Source organism: Triturus cristatus, chromosome 9, assembly GCF_964204655.1.
Source record: "Triturus cristatus chromosome 9, aTriCri1.1, whole genome shotgun sequence".
NCBI classification, from domain to species: Eukaryota; Metazoa; Chordata; class Amphibia; order Caudata; family Salamandridae; genus Triturus; species Triturus cristatus.
This window is the reverse complement of record NC_140592.1, coordinates 236,149,601-236,167,983: the sequence shown is the minus strand read 5'-3', so window position 1 is coordinate 236,167,983 and position 18,383 is coordinate 236,149,601. Positions and strand designations below refer to the sequence as shown.

The 18,383-nt window shown below is 45.8% G+C and overlaps 1 protein-coding gene across 1 annotated transcript in view; it reads right to left on the bottom strand.

Annotated features, from left to right (window-relative positions):
* Positions 1–18,383, bottom strand: part of NUP210 (nucleoporin 210) — a 451,814-nt gene that overhangs the window by 316,365 nt on the left and 117,066 nt on the right. The window contains exon 7 of the mRNA XM_085624815.1: positions 2,889–3,047. Within this exon, the coding sequence (XP_085480941.1) occupies positions 2,889–3,047 (159 nt within the window). The remainder of the gene's footprint in view (positions 1–2,888; positions 3,048–18,383) is intronic.

Below are 18,383 nucleotides of genomic sequence, written 5' to 3'. Positions count from 1 at the left end.
ATTTTAGAGGAAAAAAACTCGGCAAGTTGGGTGCATCTAGCGCCGGTAGGGTCGGCGACGGGCTGAGGTTCGGGGACTTTCATAAGTGACCGTACAATGCGGTAGGTCTCCTTGGAAGAGTTAGCTGCAGCTAGAATTTTTCCTTCAAAATAGGCAGCTTGCGTATCTTTTATACAGGTTTTATACTGTTTCATGGATGATTTATATGTTTCTCTGCTGTTTGAGGCCCAGTCTTTCCTCCAGAGGCGTTCTAGTTTTTTGCATTTTTTCCGCAATTCGCGCAATTCTGGGGTGAACCAAGGTGATTTGAATGATCCCCTCTTACTGGGGAGGTGTTTATAGGAGAGGACCGAGTCTAGGGATGTTTCTATCCAAGTTCGAATTTGGATGTCTGCTAGCGAGGGGTCCGGATCCAGAGTGGGAGTGGAGGCTGTCAGCTGGCTGATCCATGCACCCGTGTCAAGTTTGTGCCACGGGCGGGAGGGTGCCTGGGGTGGAGGGCTATGAGTGGCTATGAGTGGCTTCGGTGGTGATCGGGTGATTTAGAAGAATCAGGTGGTGATCTGACCAGGGGATAGGGAGGGGTATTGATGTGGTGAGTTCCGGAATATTTGAGAAAATTGGGTCCAAGAGATGGCCCTTTATGTGGGTGGGGTGGAGATTTTTGAAGGAGAGGCTGAGTGCGGCTAGATCTTCTTTGAGGTCTTTGAGCTACAGCTATTTTGTTCCCTGGGTCGTCGAAATGAATATTGAGATCTCCTAACACTGTGAAGTTGGAGGAGAGACAGGCTAGTGAGGTAGCTGTATCCACTAGTGAGTTAGGAAACTGTCCAAGTGAACCCAAGGGTCGATAGACCAACAGTCCCGACAGAGTTTTCTCCGGGGAGAGGTGTATGGAGAAGTGGATGTTTTCACAGTCGAGCATTGGGCTGTCCTTGAACTGGCAGGAGAGGTGGGCTTTGGTGATAATTGCTATGCCACCTCCTGGCCCTAATGGTCTGTCAAGGTGTTTAATTAGGTAACCCGGGGGTAGAGCTTGGACTATGTCTGGGTCTGAGGCTGAGTTGATCCAGGTTTCCGTAAGGAACAGCACCTCGATATCGTTGTCCAGTATGAGAAGGTTGATCTCGGTACTGTGTTTGGGGAGGGATCTGCAGTTAAGCAGGGCCATTTTGATTGTGCGGGTTTTGGGGGAGGAGTGAGGAGTGAGTCTGTATGAGCAATGGCTGCATTTATTTTGACGCTCCTCGAGTAAGATTGTATGGAGACAGAGGTCAGGGATACTATTCCTGAGTTGCAGAAGTGTGCCTGCGGAGTAACTGATAGGTGTCGAGCTGGGAGGTGCAGGGGGACTTCGGCGCGCTGGCGACGCGCCCGCAGCGCGCGTCCGGGAGAGGCACATCGCTTTGAAGGGGAAGGGAGGGGCGTGGCCTCAGGGCAGTGGGCGTGGACTGGCTTCCCGTGTAATGGCGGCAAATTTGTTCTCTGACCCGCAGCAGCGTTTAGATCGGCTGCGCGGGGAGAACTGAGCAAGTTGAGGAGGGGGAGTGCCCAGGGGAAGGTGATACACACAGGTAAAGACAATTCAATCAGATTTCAATTTTTACAAAAACGAGCGTTCCTCCCGGCTTCCGCCTCAGGAGATAGGTTTCAGGCTAATGCGAGCTTACTGCAGACTGTGAATGAAGCCGGTCACTTGTGCAAGATTCTGCTCAACTAGGCTCAAGAATAGCAGGGAGGTGTTCAGTGCCATATACTTGTGTCAAGAGAATATTCGATGTTCGGTGTCAGATGAACCTAGCAGCCTGACTGCTCTAGGTATCGGACTAGAGAGGAACTCTGTGACGGGGGGGGGGGGGGGGGGGGGGGAAGGGGGTGCGCGGGGGGAGGGAATCTAAAGCTTCCTGATGTCTTTCAATTTTCATGATTACCTTGTTAGGGGGTTAAAATCACACTTTTCTATTCAACAAGGTTTGTTATTCACTGACTGGGCAGCTTCCTCCTTTTCAACATCCTCTTCTTCTTCTAGTGTGCAAGAACAGGGCTTGACCATGGCAGCTGAGGAGGAGTCAAGTTATGAACCTGCCTGGTCTAGTCAGAACTGCAAAACATGGTATCTACAGAAGAAGGAATCTCCTAGACTAACCAGGTCAAACTAATCCGAATAGTGTTACATACACTGAAAGCAAAGAAGAGAGAGAGAACAATATCAGACAAGATTTAAAAAAATAAAGAACCTCGAGGTGTATTCGAATTTGCAGAGCATTAATGAATGAGATTCTGATCCACAGATAAAGGTGAAAAAGTTGAACCATTCAATTACACACTAAAGGGTAGGGACAGAGCATGCAGTGCATGCATGTGGGCATGGCGCCAGCATCAAAACTCGGTTTTTAACACCTTTTGTTGTAATTTCCACTCCTATCATTTACTGACCGGGTGCCCACTGTATGAGGGGAAACAATAATCTAAACCTGGACGCAAACAATGAGTAATGTTCGATTTAAGATGGTAGTTACCTAAACTTGATAGACAGTAAAAACTACAACTTCCAGCCAGCATGTGTCCAAACATATCAAATATTTCTCATTTTAATGATCATTTTTTTACGTCAGGCATTACTACTATATAATGGCAACCCTATTTTACATACAACATCTGCTACCAGCGTCATTTGAAACTGCTGCCATGGGACTTAATACACATCTCTGCAAAAAAGACATTTAACTGAGATGTCCTAGCGGCAACAGTAAAACTACAAATCTGTATTTTAAACAAGCAGACAATTCAGATAGTGACATAAATAGAGACTCTACCTGTATATAAAGAAAAACAATCAACGTTCATTAACTCATATTAATGTGCTTTCATTCAGACAAAAAGGATATTTTTGTGCCCAAGTAACAGGTTTGCCTGACCCTGCTGCAATGCAGTGACTGTTGAGGTTGCCTGGTCTAATCTGCATACTGGCCAATTCGGAACACTCCCAGGACTGACTATGTTGTTCTGCAGCTGTAGTTCATATTGGTCAGATGGCATGATTAACTCTGTAGGAAATAAGGACAAAAAAAGCAGAAAAGGTGTCTCAATTGTAGAACCCCAGAAAGTTGGCAATTCTTTGACCCACTAGGCATCATTATTCTTTATCTGGGTGTAGCTGTCATTTCTTTTACACATTTGTAGTCCTTACAAAATTTACCTCTGCATACATTAGGGATAGCATCAGTAGAACAGCCAGCACATACTGTTGAGGTGATGACATGCTACACAGTAGTTAAATGAAATATTAAACAAGAATTAGCAGCCTGTACTAAAAAGCCATATTATTAATTGCCCCACAACTATAAGAATTAACCCATAATTAAAAAGAGAGACTGGAAAGTCTTACTACCTTTGGAAATGTGCTATATTCTTTGGAATTGTTCTTTGAGCTGAAATTAAGTGTTCTTCTCTGATGACTTGTTAAAACGCATTTAGTATATCTACTAACTTAATAAAATAGCAAACTAAGTTTAGTTAATTTCATATTAAACATTAATACGAATTCACACAAGGTGCCCAATTAAGAGCCAAAATATATCAACACATATGAAAGTCACAGCTTAATTACATAGCTGTTAATTTTGATTTGCAATTCAACAACTACATGAAGAGAAACAATTTTTATCGAAGAAGCGTTTCCAGCCCTGAGCGCGTGGCCATAGCTCTAAAGCTATGGCTTCAAGAATTGCCATAAACTCTTTTGGTTTTTCATTACCAATTTATGCTTGCTTTCAGTCATGTTTTGATGATGTTAAATGGAACTAAACAGCAACCACCAATAAAAGTGCAAAAAATCGAAATTCTAGTAAATTGAAATTGTAGCAAGTATAGTTTTTAAGCAAGAATTATGTTCATCACTTTAAGGAATGTCTCTACTTCATTCAAAATAATTTCCTCGTAGAAACAAATGACCAGACTGTCCTTCACAAGCCTCCCCTCCCCCATCACTTGGTTTCATGCAACTGAAGATATGAATTCCTCTTGCCTTGAGAGAGCTCTGACTTCCACAGGTTGCCAGTAACTTTACATCTCCACACCGATGCCTCAGTATACACAGCAGATATGGACTGGTGCTAAAATAAAGACTACATAATCATGAAGCATTAAAGCTGGACTGGTATTTGTCTTTATACACAGTGGGTAAAGCCTTGAGGCTCTAAGCAGTTTTTCAGTCTCACAGAGAACAACGATTAAACTGCTTTGCGGGGAGGAAGGAACCAGACTTAATTCTCATGAGCACATTGCAGCACAGGGAGATGCAGGCGTCACAAAGCCTTTGGAGATAGATTTCTGGATCAATCCTTGCTGCACACTTTGGTGATCTGTATAAGAACTTGCCAATGTACGCTTGCTGATGTTTTAACTGGCAACGGGACTTCCTTCAGAGCAGTTATTTTGCAAATGTTTTGCAATGAAAAAGTCTCTTTACAGTAGGGCAACAAGAGGGTAAAAATGTGAACACATGCCTAAATATTCAGGAGTCATTTAAGAAAATAACAAATAACTGCTACCCAGGAGTAATCTGAAAACTATGATGCAAGAGACTGGGCTCAGTAGGGAGGAAGGCCCAGATATCAGAGAGCGGAGAGGTAGGTGATCGCCTAAAAACTCACAAGAAGGTCTTGCCTTCACAACGCTTCTGGAGCAGTGATATCCCAAGCCCATTAAAAATATCAAATGCAGATTTTGGTCAGTCATGGTTCGAGGCGTCGAACAGCCCACATGCCCTTCTACCGAGGAGAGGTAACCAGGCACTTTGAAAAGAAGCAATTGCTACATTACCCCCAACCTCTCTGCCATAGCAGAGAGGTTGGGGGTAATGTAGCCCATTGTAAGTGAAATTGCTCCCCCTCCCTCGCAGCTCCACCATTAAGTAAGGCCTGCCCCTGCACTCTCGAGTGTTTGGTGCTCGAGGCCCTCCTCCACCCGCAGGTTTCCCTGTGCCTCATCCTTAGTGGTCCAGTAAACCTCTATGTCCAGCACCGCTTTTCACTCTGTTTTCTACCCTCTTTCTTCTCCTTTCTGCGCTTTTCTGCATTCCTGCTCCTTTCTGCTCTATTTACTATACTCCTCCTTTTCCCTCCTTTCCTGCCCGCTTTCCCTGCTGCTCCTGCCCCCGTGGTCCCTACCCCCCCAGCGCGACCGGCCCAATCCCGCTCCCCTCCCCGCTCCCAGCTGTCCAGCCCTCCCCGACCCCTACTTAATGGCGGCCGCTGCGGGGACAAGCGAGCAAGACCACTGACCCATTGTCAGTGAAATTGCTCCCCCCTGCCTCGCAGCTCCACCATTAAGTGAGGCCTGCCCCTGCACTCTTGAGTGTTTGGTGCTCGAGGCCCTCATCCACCCGCAGGTTTCCCTGCACCTCATCCCGGATGGTCCAGTGGGCCTCTGATCTCCTTTCTCTAGCTCCGTTTTTCACTCGTTTTTTCCATCGTTTTTCTACCCTCTTTTTCTTCTCCTTTCTGCAATTCTGCTTCTTTCTGCTCTATTTCCTTTTTCCTTTACTCACCTTTTCCCTCCTTTCCTGCCCGCTTTCCCTGCCGCTGCTGCCCCCTCGGCTCCTCCCCAACCAGCACGGCCAGCACGACGGGCCCAATCCAGCTCCCCTCCCAGCTCCCACCTCCCAGCTGTCGAGCCCTCCCCAACCCCTACTTAATGGCGGCCGCTGTGCAGCCGCACCGCTGGTGCGCTAAAGGCAGGCCCGTCAGCGCCCCGACCGCGACCAGTGCCAGGAACCCTGAACCTTCGCACCAGCAACGCTACGACCCAACAGCACTTCATGCACTCAACCCAGGCTGCAACAACTGCATGCTGGCCTCACCAGCCAACACCCACGAACCCTTCAGCTGTCACCGCTGCAGACAAACCTACAGCACCGATAGTAACAGGGACCCAGCACAACCCGACCGCAAGAACACACCCATACCGAAGACATTGCAATGCATCCTCCTCAACGTCCGATCCCTCCACAAACACGCCACTGAAATCTGGGACCTCCTAGATAGCACCACCCCAGACGTAGCGTTCTTCACCGAAACCTGGACCACCTCCACCTCGGGGCCAGACATTGCCATCGCCATTCCCCAAGAATACAAGATCTCCAGGAAGGACCATCCCACCCGCCCGGGAGGAGGAATCGCCATCGTCCACAAATCCACCCTCCGCCTGAGCACACTTTCCGATGAAACCACAGACCTGATGGAACACCTTCACTTCAAGATACTGACCAGCCCTACCACCACCCTCCAAGGAACCCTCATCTACCGACACCCTGGACCACACGGACCGTTCACTAACTCCATCACGGACATCATCTCCCCGCATGCCATCACATCCACCAACTACACCCTGCTGGGAGACCTCAACTTCCACCTCGACAACCAACTGGACCCCAACACCACATCCCTCCTGGACAACCTCCACAACATTGGACTCCGCCAAATCGTGACCGAACCAACGCACTCAGCAGGACACACCCTCGACCCCCTCTTCAAAACAGGAAACTCCATCACCTTCAGCCACACCACCGAACTCCCATGGACTGACCACCGAAGCGTCCACTTCACCTTCAGAACTCCCACTATTGACAGACACCAGCACGACCAGCTCACCTCCTCACTCAGCAACTCCACCCCAACCATCACCGGAAACGACGACCCCAACACCGCAGCCCGAACCCTGCACAGATGGATCTCAGACAGCACCAACACCATAGCCCCCCCTCAAAAAAAACAACACCCCCCACGCCAAGAAAGCCAGATGGTTTACCACCGAACTTTGAGAGTCCAGACACACTTGCCACCGCCTTAAAAAGGCCCGGAGGAACACCAAATCCACACACGCACACAACAACTTTAGAGCCGCTACCAACGCCCACCACCAACTCATCAGAAACACAAGAAAAAAGCGATTGAAGACAGAATATCCACACACGCACACAACAGCAAAGAACTCTTGAACATCATCAAGGAGTTCGCCCAACCCACCAGCGAATCGATGGGCGTTCCTCCCTCACAAGACCACTGCGACAAACTCAGCACCTTCTTTCACCGCAAAATCAAGAGCATCTACGACAACTTCGACAAAGACAACCAACACAATGAACACCCACTACCCCCGACACCCTGAAGCAAGCGAATGACAACTGGACAGCCCTCATCACCAAAGACACACTGAAGACCAATGAAGTCAATCTACTCCGGGTCCCCCACAGACCCCTGTCCCCACCACATCTTCAACAGAGCAGCCAACACCATCGCACCCATACTCCGCCACACCATCAACAGCTCCCTGGCGAACGCCTCGTTCCCCGACAACTGGAAACACGCCGAGGTCAAACCCTCCTGAAGAAATCCTCGGAGGACCCCACTGACCTCAAAAACTACAGACCCATCTCCCTGCTCTCGTTCCCAGCGAAAGTAATTGAGAAAGCCATCAACAGCCAACTCGCCACATTCATCGAAGAGCACAACATCCTCAACTCCTCCCAATTCGGCTTCAGAAAAAAAAAAAAATCACAGTACGGAAACCGCCCTACTCGCCGCAACAAAGACATCCGCACCCTATTGGACAAAGGAGAAACAGTAGCTCTGATCCTCCTTGACCTCTCAGCGGCCTTCTACACAGTCTCTCACCGCACCCTAATACGCAGACTCCTCGACGTAGGGATCCAGGACAAGGCCCTCAAATAGATCCGCTCCCTCCTCTCCGGCAGTACGCAGCGGGTCAGACTCCCCCCCCCCCCCCTTTCCACTAGGACCCTACACCAACCACCTGCAGAGTCCCTCAGGGGTCCTCCCTCAGCCCTACGCTCTTCAACGTCTACATGGCTCCACTCGCCCCCATCGTCCGAACCTACAGACTCAACATCGTGTCATACGCAGACGACACCCAACTAATCCTCTCGCTATCCAACGAATCCAACACCACCAGACAATATTAGAGAAGGCATGGAAGCAGTCACCAAATGGATGAAAAACAGCTGCCTACAACTAAACACCAACAAGTACTCATCATGGGCCCAAACCCCGATGCCTGGAACAACACCTGGTGGCCCCCTGCCCTCGGAAACCCGCCCACCCCCATGGACCACGCACGCAACCTGGGAATCATCCTGGACTCCGAGCTCAAAATGGAACGCCAGATCAACTCAGTCTCGTCCTACTGCTTCCACACCCTCCACCTCCTTCATAAGCCCTTCAAATGGATCCCCCTTGAACACAGAAAGACCATCACTCACGCCCTGGTCACCAGCAGACTCGACTACGGCAACGCACTCTATGCCAGAATAAACAAAAACCTCACCCGCAAGCTACAGAACATCCAGAATGCCGCCGCAAGACTGGTCCTCAACCTGCCAAGACACTGCCACATCTCCCAGCACCTGCGCACACTCCACTGGCTCCCCATCGAGGCCAGAGTCACCTTCAAGATGCTCACCCACGCACACAAGGCCCTCCACAACACCGGACCAGCATACCTGAACAGCCGACTCAATTTCCACGCACCCCCAAAGGACCCTATGATCAACCCAGCTCTCCTACGCCGTGGTCCCCCGCACCAGAAGAACCACATCGGGAGGCCGCTCCTTCTCCTTCCTTGCAGCCAGGGCCTGGATCGCCCTTCCGCTCCACCTCCGACAGACAACATTGCTTCCCATCTTCGCAAGAAACCTCAAAACCTGTCTCTTTGACCGACCCGCTCCTTGAAGGACTAGACCCTGCACCCCCCTACCCCCAGCACCTCGAGACCCTTACGGGGTGAGTAGTCACGCTTAACAAACGCCTGATTGATAGCAAAAGGCAAACTACCCACCTGGTTTGCTTCACTGCATGACCTTTACTCTGCACTTTACATTGCACTTAGAGAAGTCTGAACACAAAGTATGTGCACTCTATATGTTTGCAGCATGCTATCAAATTCACTTGATAGCTGTCCCACACGGCGCTCTGTTTCACACAACAGCAATCATTTGGAATTCTGCATTGACAAAATTTAGGAGGAAGAATGGATTCCCAGATAGTCTCCACATTCAGATGTTCCTGCCACATTAAGTTTTTAAAAGACAACAGGAGATATAATCCAGGGCTAAAGTGCTTAATGATGTCTTGAGACATATCTCTACCTATTTTAATTCAGAAAACGTGGCTTCGCATGTTTAAAAGAGGTACCAGTCAGCAGTTTTCGCAGGCAAGGGCCCTCTGCCCTCAAACCTCTGGCCTTACCTCCCGGCAAAACGGCTCAGGCAGTGCCTCAGACGATGACCACTGCAGTGGCCATAACAAAGAGATTAAAAGCTGTGCTCAAGATTCATATTTTTTAAATTATATTTCATTCATCTTTTCTACATTTTGCATCTTCTCTGAATGTCCAGATCGGTGCGTGCTTCAACCTGCTGACAGCTGAAGTCAAACTACGATTAGCAAGCAATTGCACATTTTTGTGGCAACACTTCAAAAGATCTACGATAAGAACTCAATACTTGACAAACAGAAATCGAAGGCTTGGGATCCAGAGCGAGCAGTCATGTGAACAAATCCAACATCACAAACTATGACATCCCAACACGGGCCAGAATATTAAATAAGATTGTTCTCAACATTTATTTTATTAACATGAAAGAAAAGGCAAATAGATCTGTTTTGACAAATAACTGCATTCATACATCATCAAAAATATGGTATACAGGCCATACTTATCAATAAAATCCTGGAGCAAGAAAAAGTCCAATTTACTACTCTGTTTTTAATTCTTACAAACAGAAACAATTATATAAGCTTGACAACGTAATCGGGACAGTTAATTTAGCAGAACAATCTTTAGCATTAATTTAGTTGAGTGCATCATGTAGCATGTGGTATCTATTGTACAAGGTCACTGCATGTGCAAGTCTCTATATCATACAGTATGCATAGTTTACAGGCACTTTACTTATTTATATAAATTTGGACTATCAGCAGCCTTGTGTCTAGTGCAATATTGTCTGAGTGGCTCACATATGTTTTTAGGGTGAGATGTAGTATTTGATGCGTTATTGTAGTAGATAAAATCTATTACCCAGTTCTTTATTTCCATCTAAAAGGTATTTTATGGCCATCCTGTCATTAACGAGTATTTACTGACTCCTTTGGGTATCTCTGTCACATAGACCAGCTGTGCTATGAAGTGGAAGAAATGTGCAGTAATTCCTGTCATAAGTACTAGTACTTCAACTATAGTCTACCACAAAGTTAGTTACAGTTTGAGCATCTTGCATCAACGTCCCTATGGAAAAATCTATTCTGAAGGAGTTTAATACTTTCCCAGGGGTCAAAGTAAGGTAAGTGGTATGCCCAAGAGCCGCATTGATGCAAGCCCAGTGGCAGTGGGGCTTTTTGTTATGTTGTATCGGAGTCTAAAAAATTATTCTACCACATCTTGGGATAAGCCTTCTCTGCTTGCTATCATTACCTTTGGAGAATAAAGTGTAAAAGGGAAGAAACTTAATTATTGAATTGGAATGAAAATGAATTGCACAACGTGAGGACATAAAAACTGTGATTAATCATGGCTTCCCTACTGGACCAAATTGTGTGATCCTAGGCAACTGTCTAATTTCACTATGCCTCCTTTTTGCTTTATTTTGACATGTAAGAGCACCTTAAAATACATGTGGTCAAGTTATGAGCTGTTAAAACTTTTCTTGTGTTTGATTTATTAAACTATAATGTTGTCCAGCTATAATAACAACCCAGAGAGTGATAACAGTCATGCCCTTTAGTTCAGTATCGGCATTGCTGCTACGCTGGGAGTAGACGTGACTGTTTCTATGCTCATTTTGAAAACTGTCACTTTAAAAATAAAAAACAATAAAAGCACTGATATAATCTGATGTACTAAGTTGAAACGAATGTTAATAAAATACACTATTTCATGTTTTAACAGACTTTATTTTTAAAGGTATACGACACCTTATTTCATTCTTTTCTTATATTTCAGTTAGTGTAAGTAGGCACTTGCCAGTTTAATTAACATTTTAAGGGAGGGTAGCGCTCTCAGCAACCCAGTGCGGTTGTTCAGCTGGGGGCCGCATGTGAAGGTCAGGAGGCCCGCATGTAGCCCCCGGCTGTACTTTCGGTATCACTGATTAAGACATATTGTTTCAGTCTGCGAGCAGCTGTACAACCAATATTAATTTCTTGTGTCTCTCCTCAGCAAGATAGAAGAACTTCTTTATACCAAAGAGACTGGGTAGAGGACAGTTAGTCTGTAGCAAAGGTGGGGGAAGTGGCTACCACGGAATAGGAGTTTAATATTTACGAAGCTAAGTAACATGTACTTACTCCTATGTCTAGCCCTGCTTACAACAGACTCGTGGTGAGATTTCAAACAATCAGATAATTTAGACACAGTTTATGGAAACCCCAATTAAAGTTCAAAAGGGTCTGGCAAACGTTGGATGCCAAAAGAGCCAACCTCTACAGCAAATGTTTCCAGATTATATGGCGAGCAACCCAAATTACGGTGCAGGATGTCCAAGCACCAAGCTTGGCTAGTTCAGACCACAGCCACTAGGATAACAGTACACGGGCCCACCCTATTCTTTTGGCAGGAGGGGCTCTCATTACCTGAGACGTTGGTAATGTGGGTGACCATTTTGCTGATCAGATTAATATTTAGACATATCCTTAGACATCTGGTAACCCTACCCTAAGAGGAGGTAATGCTGTTGCATTCAGTCTTCAAATATGCTTCAAATACGTCTAGGTCTGTCTTCTACAAGGGAATACCAGAAGGCTTTTCTGGCTGTCTGGGCATCTGATTCTGGATGTCTTCAAATCTATCTATCTATCTATCTATCTATCTATCTATCTATCTATCTATCTATATGTTTCCTGTTGTCATGTCAAAGTTGCTGCTCTCACTGAAGCGGGTGCCATGGCTCATGAGGACGGAGCTCGTGTATGCATTTACGTTTTCCCACAAATGTACGTCGTGCACTCGCAGGCTCTTGTTAATCAATTCTTTATTCAAAGTTCATGACAGACAATCGAATAACTGGCAGATGCGTTTCGCCCTCCTGGGCTGTGTCAATATCAATATCCAGGATTACACATTCACATTTTATAACGTCATGATTTCATTGGGCAGCAACTGTTTATCAGTAATGGTGAACGGACTACCATTCCCTTTATTTTTCAGTGTACTGGTGTCGGCCATTTTCACATGTGAAACACCCAATTTAGTTTTTATATGTACATACATATAAACGCACATGCTTTTCTTTACAGAATAATAAAATCAACATAGATGAATTTATTTAATCATGTGAATTATGAACACAAATATATATGTTCACCAATTAATATGAATTTGCAATCCGTTTTTTTTAAAATCGTAATTCCTTTCATGCATGCATTCCATTCATGCAGGCATTGACACCCTCCTAAGAGACCCACACAGGCACTCGCACACCCACTCACAAACTTATGCAGCCACTCATGAATGCACTCACAGACCCACTCAGACGTATGCATCAAATCATAGAGACACTCATATACCCATGAAGGTACTCACACACCTACTTACAGACACATGCATCTATTTACCCACTTGCAGTCCCATACAGGAACTCACACACCCATTCACAGAGTTAAGCAGGTATTAGCAGAACAAGACCACTCACAGAGCCACACAAGCTCTCACACACCTATAAAAGCCCTCACACAGCCCCTCACAGACCCACACATGCACTTGCACACCCACTCGCAGATCCATAGCCCCACTCACAGACCTACAAAGGCACTCACAAACCCAATCACAGAACCATAGCACCACTCAAACACCCACTCACAGACCCATACAGGCAAACATACACCCACAGTGCCACTCACAGACCCATAGCACCACTCACAGACCTGGTTGCTCCTTGACAGACACTTCTACACCAACTCACAGACCCACTCAGTCTCACTCACACACTCCTACACCTACTCATGGATCCACACAGACACTCACTCACACACACACACACACACACTCACTAATACTCACATAGTCACAACCCACACATGCACTCTCACACCCACTGAAAGAATTACACAGGCAGTATCAGAGCCATTGAGAGAGCCACAAGGCACTCAGAGATCCACTCACATATTCATGCAGGCACTAACAAATCTGCTCACAGATCCATACAGGCACTCAGAGACCCACTCATAGATCCATGCAGGTACTCACACTCACAAATCTATCCAGGCACTCACAGTCCCAAACACCATCTACCAGACTCACACACCCACTCACAGACTCTCATGCCCACACAACCACTTACACACTCACAGACCCATACAACCACTCACACACCCATACAGCTACTCACTCAGAGCTAAACAGCCATCCACACACCCACTGACAGACCCATATAGTCACTCACACATCCTCTACCTGAACTATACAGCCAGTCACACACTCATTCTAAAAGGCTACAGCTAGGAAATAAAATTAAAAAATCTTAGAAATTAACTAAGAAAAAAACAAAGGTTACAGGGATGTGTAATTAGAAAATAAAATTAACAAAACGTAGAAATTTACTTATAAAAACCAAAGGTTACAGGGACATTATAGTTGGGAAATGGAATTTAAAAAATCTTAGAAATTCACTGAAAAACCCAAAGGTTACAGAGATGTTCTATTTAGGCTCAGATTTTACACGCACAAAGCCAAAGAAATTTTGTAGTTCTCGTTACGTGAACTAACTAGAAATGATGGCCCTGCAATGCACTGCTTATAACCTCACATATTACATCACTCATGACCTGGTCAGTGACATCACTCCACACAACCACTAATACACTCGCTTACCCATACAACCACTGGGAAAACCACTCACAAACTCATACAACCACTTACACACCCACTCAAACACCCACAGTTACTCAAACACCCAGTCACACAACAATACAACTACTTACCCACTCACACACTAATATACAACTTATACACCCTTTCACACATCCAAAACAATCGCTTTGTTTTTTTAAACCCCCCCTCCCACACATGGGTGGGCTAGGGCCCAGGAGGTGCAACGCAATTATTTTTAATGGGGGTAACCCCCCCCCCCCCCCTCTCCTCAGGCAGTTTTCAGCCCCAGGGACCCCAACCCTTGGGGTCTGCAGTATTTTTATGGGGAGGATTGCGCATTCACCCTCCCTAGACTCTTTTCAGCCCCCCGGGACCCCTTTCCCTGGGGCCCGAAGTCATTTATTTTGGAGATATGAGGCCCCCATCCCCAGGTCGTTTGCGGTCCCGGTGAACTCATCCCCTGGGACACGCAGTATTTTTAAGGCGTACCCCCCTCCCTGAGCCTTTAATGGCCGACTGCTGGCACACATGCTATGTCCCGGGAAGTAAACCCCCAAGACACAGTAGTACCCCTGCCCACACCGCGGCAGGCAGGGAATCTTGTGTTTGCTCCCATTTGGTGGGAGCATTTTCAAAACCTCCGCCTAAAGGGAGCAAACCCCAAGTCTGCTCCCAGTTTCCAGCCAACTGGGAGCAGACTTGAGAACTGCTTCCCTGCTCGTACTAATGCGGGCAAAGAAACAGATCAAGAGATTGCTCCTACCTAGAGGGTGCAGCATAAGTGCCTTCTCCTTGCGGAGCCAGCTGGAGCCATGTGGCCCTGGGGCTCTCTCTGCAGCCCCCATTGAGTGTATGGTGGCTACCAGGAGTTGGCACCAGGGTACCCATCTTTAATTAATGTAGGCCCCAAGGGATGGGGTTCCTAGTGCCAAAAACGGCTCCCTTCCTTTTATTTTAAGTAGTAGCCCTGGGGGCTAGTGTCCCCAGAGCCTAATAAGGTTCGGGAGGGAGACCACATGGCCCCCCTCCCCTTTAATAAAAAACAAAAAAAGAAAAACAGCAGTCTAGTAAGGCTCAGGGAGGGGGCCACGGGGCTCCCCTTCCCTTTAATAATAAAAAGGGCCCTAGGGAATAGAGTCTTGGGGAAGGGTGCCGCACGGCCGCCGTTGCCATGCACTGCTAATAACCCCACATATGACATCATTCATGGCATTTTCTGTGATAACATTGACAATATCACTGCAACATTTCCAATGAAATTGTTGATCAGAAAACTGTACATGGTTAGTTAACTTAGGACACGAGTCATAGTTACTGGAGATAACTAGAACTAGTGAATTTTTTGTGGTTTTTAGAACTTAAAATGCTACGTTGTTACAGAACATTTCACCCAACTATAGCATTACTTTAACCTTTATTTATTTCCAGTGATTATATAACAAAACAATACTCTTTCAGGCTTAGAGTACTGTATAAATTATTCAAAAAAGGAAGCAAGGACCTCTGCGCAGTTCCACATTTAGGTGGAGAGCAGCTCCTATATATATATATTCCTGTTTTGCTGTTAGTTGATCAGACCAGCAGAAGTGTGTGTTTTGCAGAAACGTTAAATTACACCGTTTCTATCCATTTACAATAATTCAGATTTTTTTTAATCTTCCTCAAAATATTCCAAGATTGGTGCTAGAAAACTGCATAATCCTTCTGGACCACTTTGGAGTAAATTAAAATTTCACCAAGTAATCTAGGCTGGAATCAGAATAACAAATCGGCTTTCCCAGAGTCCTCGAAACATCTACTGCCATAAGGGTGCAACTGAATGCAAAAAAACTCAAGTCAACCTTTGCTACTGCTGCTGTTGTGACCGTCTAGTATTGCACTTTCTGCTGTCAGGGTGTAGCTGGATGCAGGGTGAGCTCCTGTTTCTGCTGTGTAATATACCTCCTTCTTAGTGTTACTTCCTGCCCCTCTCTCCTCTCTGTGGAAACTGACCAGGAGGTGTAAAAAAAAAAACCCCAACAAAAATCATGTTTTGCCTCCTCGTACACCCTCTTGAAAGTGAACCCTCCACATTTACATAAAGTTACTGCCTTTGGCAAGCGCCTCTCCCGTTCATTAACTTTGAATTATTCTGCTTCTTGCATGTGAAATGAATTCTTTCGTTTTACATCCTGCACTGTACAAACGCACCCTGACCACATGCATACGCATTGTTACTATGTATATTCGTTCTCTCCTCACCATCCCATGGTCTGGACATTACTCGCACAACCACGTGTACACAGTGCAGGCCTACAGGGTGCGTATATAAGAACCACTAGGTAATTCCTTGTCCTAAGACACACCATGCTCCAATATATTTTCCTAATGTGTAGTCTTGCTTCACTTTAATTGGTTCAGTTAGACCCAGTTCCTAATTAGAATGAACGGTGAACGGGATGCCTAGGACTCGAGCACTAGTACCCCTGGTGAAACGCTGTAATATGGTGAACCTGCACTTAGCCAGCCCAACGTCCGTTATTTTTCTTGACTGCATCGTTGGAAGACCAAAACTTAAGACTCTCTAGGTATCACAGATCTCAAACTGCTGTTTGCCTCGCAATAAAATTGGTTTTGTATTGGTCTTCTCTTAAATTAATTTAAATTCGTTATTTAGATGCATAGCCGTCATTGACAGTCCTAAACAAGCACAAGCAATACATTTTAGCACACAGATACATTGATTAAATGTATCACGAGCAAATAATTAGTGCAAATTAATGTTACAAATTATTTCAAAATTCTGTGGTGTTGAAGATTTAAATCCTATTCACACTGTCCTCCTCTAAAATTACGTTTTTTTCCATTGGTTTATATTTTTTCAGAATCTAAAGTATATATTAGCGAGGTTCAGTCTGTGTTTATTTATTTTTTGTGTTCCAAGCTTATGATCCCATGCAGCACTGAGTTGGAAGAAAACAAATCTTAACACACCAAAACCAGTGATGTAGGTCTTCTCAAATTTAGCCCACACATAGCAACCAATCCCGCAAATTTTCAGTTTTAAATTACTGGATATTACAGGCATTACTATTACCTAATGTAAAAGGCAATGAGTTTATTGGTCTGTTAACCATGGGCCTCTGTATTAGTCCTATTACGATTTGAGCTTGCAACTTGTTTACCACAGACAGGCATCAGAAGCAAGCGCTTAACTCAGTAAATTATATTGCCAGATTGAAAAAAAATAAACACGCCAATAGACTTAAGTATGCCATGGTGACTGAGTCAGCCACTTTAGAAGTACCCCAGTGAAGAGCTACCCTATAACTGGGTTTTTTTCCCCTTTCACGAGATGTAAAGCATGCAAGCAGAGTGGGAAGGTGAGGGCCTATGTAGTCCCAGGAACATAACTAAGATGCTTAGTTGCAACTCATAATTTGCAATGTATTGCCTGATCTGCCTCAGTGGAAAAAAGTACGTGGAAGCACTACGCATCCCGCAAATAAAAGAGTGCTTGAGCATATGAGGGCAATCACTAACAAAGTACTTTGAGACGGAAAATAATAGTAATCAAAATCTACTCAGATTTTTCTGCTTGGCGCAGGCTAAAAATGATGAGAGAGGGGGGACACAGAACCAGGAGGTTAAGAGCTCTAGAGTCGAGCTACATTATGGAGCCACGCACTAAAGCACCAGGGGGGTTAAACAGCAGTAAAGAACTATGGACACACATAGGTTAAGATATCTCCCCTAATGAGACGGTAAGAGAGAATATAGGAGCAGCACTATCAATAATAAGACATCGCGTAGATGAAGGGGTGATTGCATAGAGTTATTTAGCAATTTTTCTTTTTACCTTTTCAATTTTATTTTTTAACTTCATATTTTCACTTAGGCCCACAATATTTTGTCGGGCGGACAACTACCGACAGGCCATCGTGGCAGTCCACTCAACATATAGGGCATCGGTCCGACACCACATTACTTTGCAGGCAGGACAGACCGCCACCTCAGACAGGATCTACTGATCCCGCCGGGGCGGCAGTCGATCGTTATCCTGAATGGAGATGTTGCCTGCTCAGGCACCTCCTTCAGAATTACGATGTCTCTTTCCGACAACCTGTTCATGGCGGTCCGACCGCCATGAAAAGGCAGCCAAAAAGGGACTTTGGGGGCCCCTAGCAGGGCTCCTGACTCCCATGGGCCACTGTAATGTGGTCCTCAGGGCACATATAGTGCCCTCATGCAGGTTTGCTAGGTACCACATGGTGCTTGACACACGGTGCATGAATTTTCACAAAATGCTCAACACTGCAACTTGTGCCGCACCTTTTCCAGGACCCCAGCACAAGCTTCAGTGTTACTGAGCACTTTTCCACCTCCCAGCTGGTCAGACACATTGTAATTTGGCGGTTGGACCACCGAGGTCTTGTCGTGCGGTCCCCTGCCACAGCGATGGTGGTCAGATCCTTGTCTGACTGCCATCGTAATCTGGCCCTTAGTTTGGTCTGAAGCTG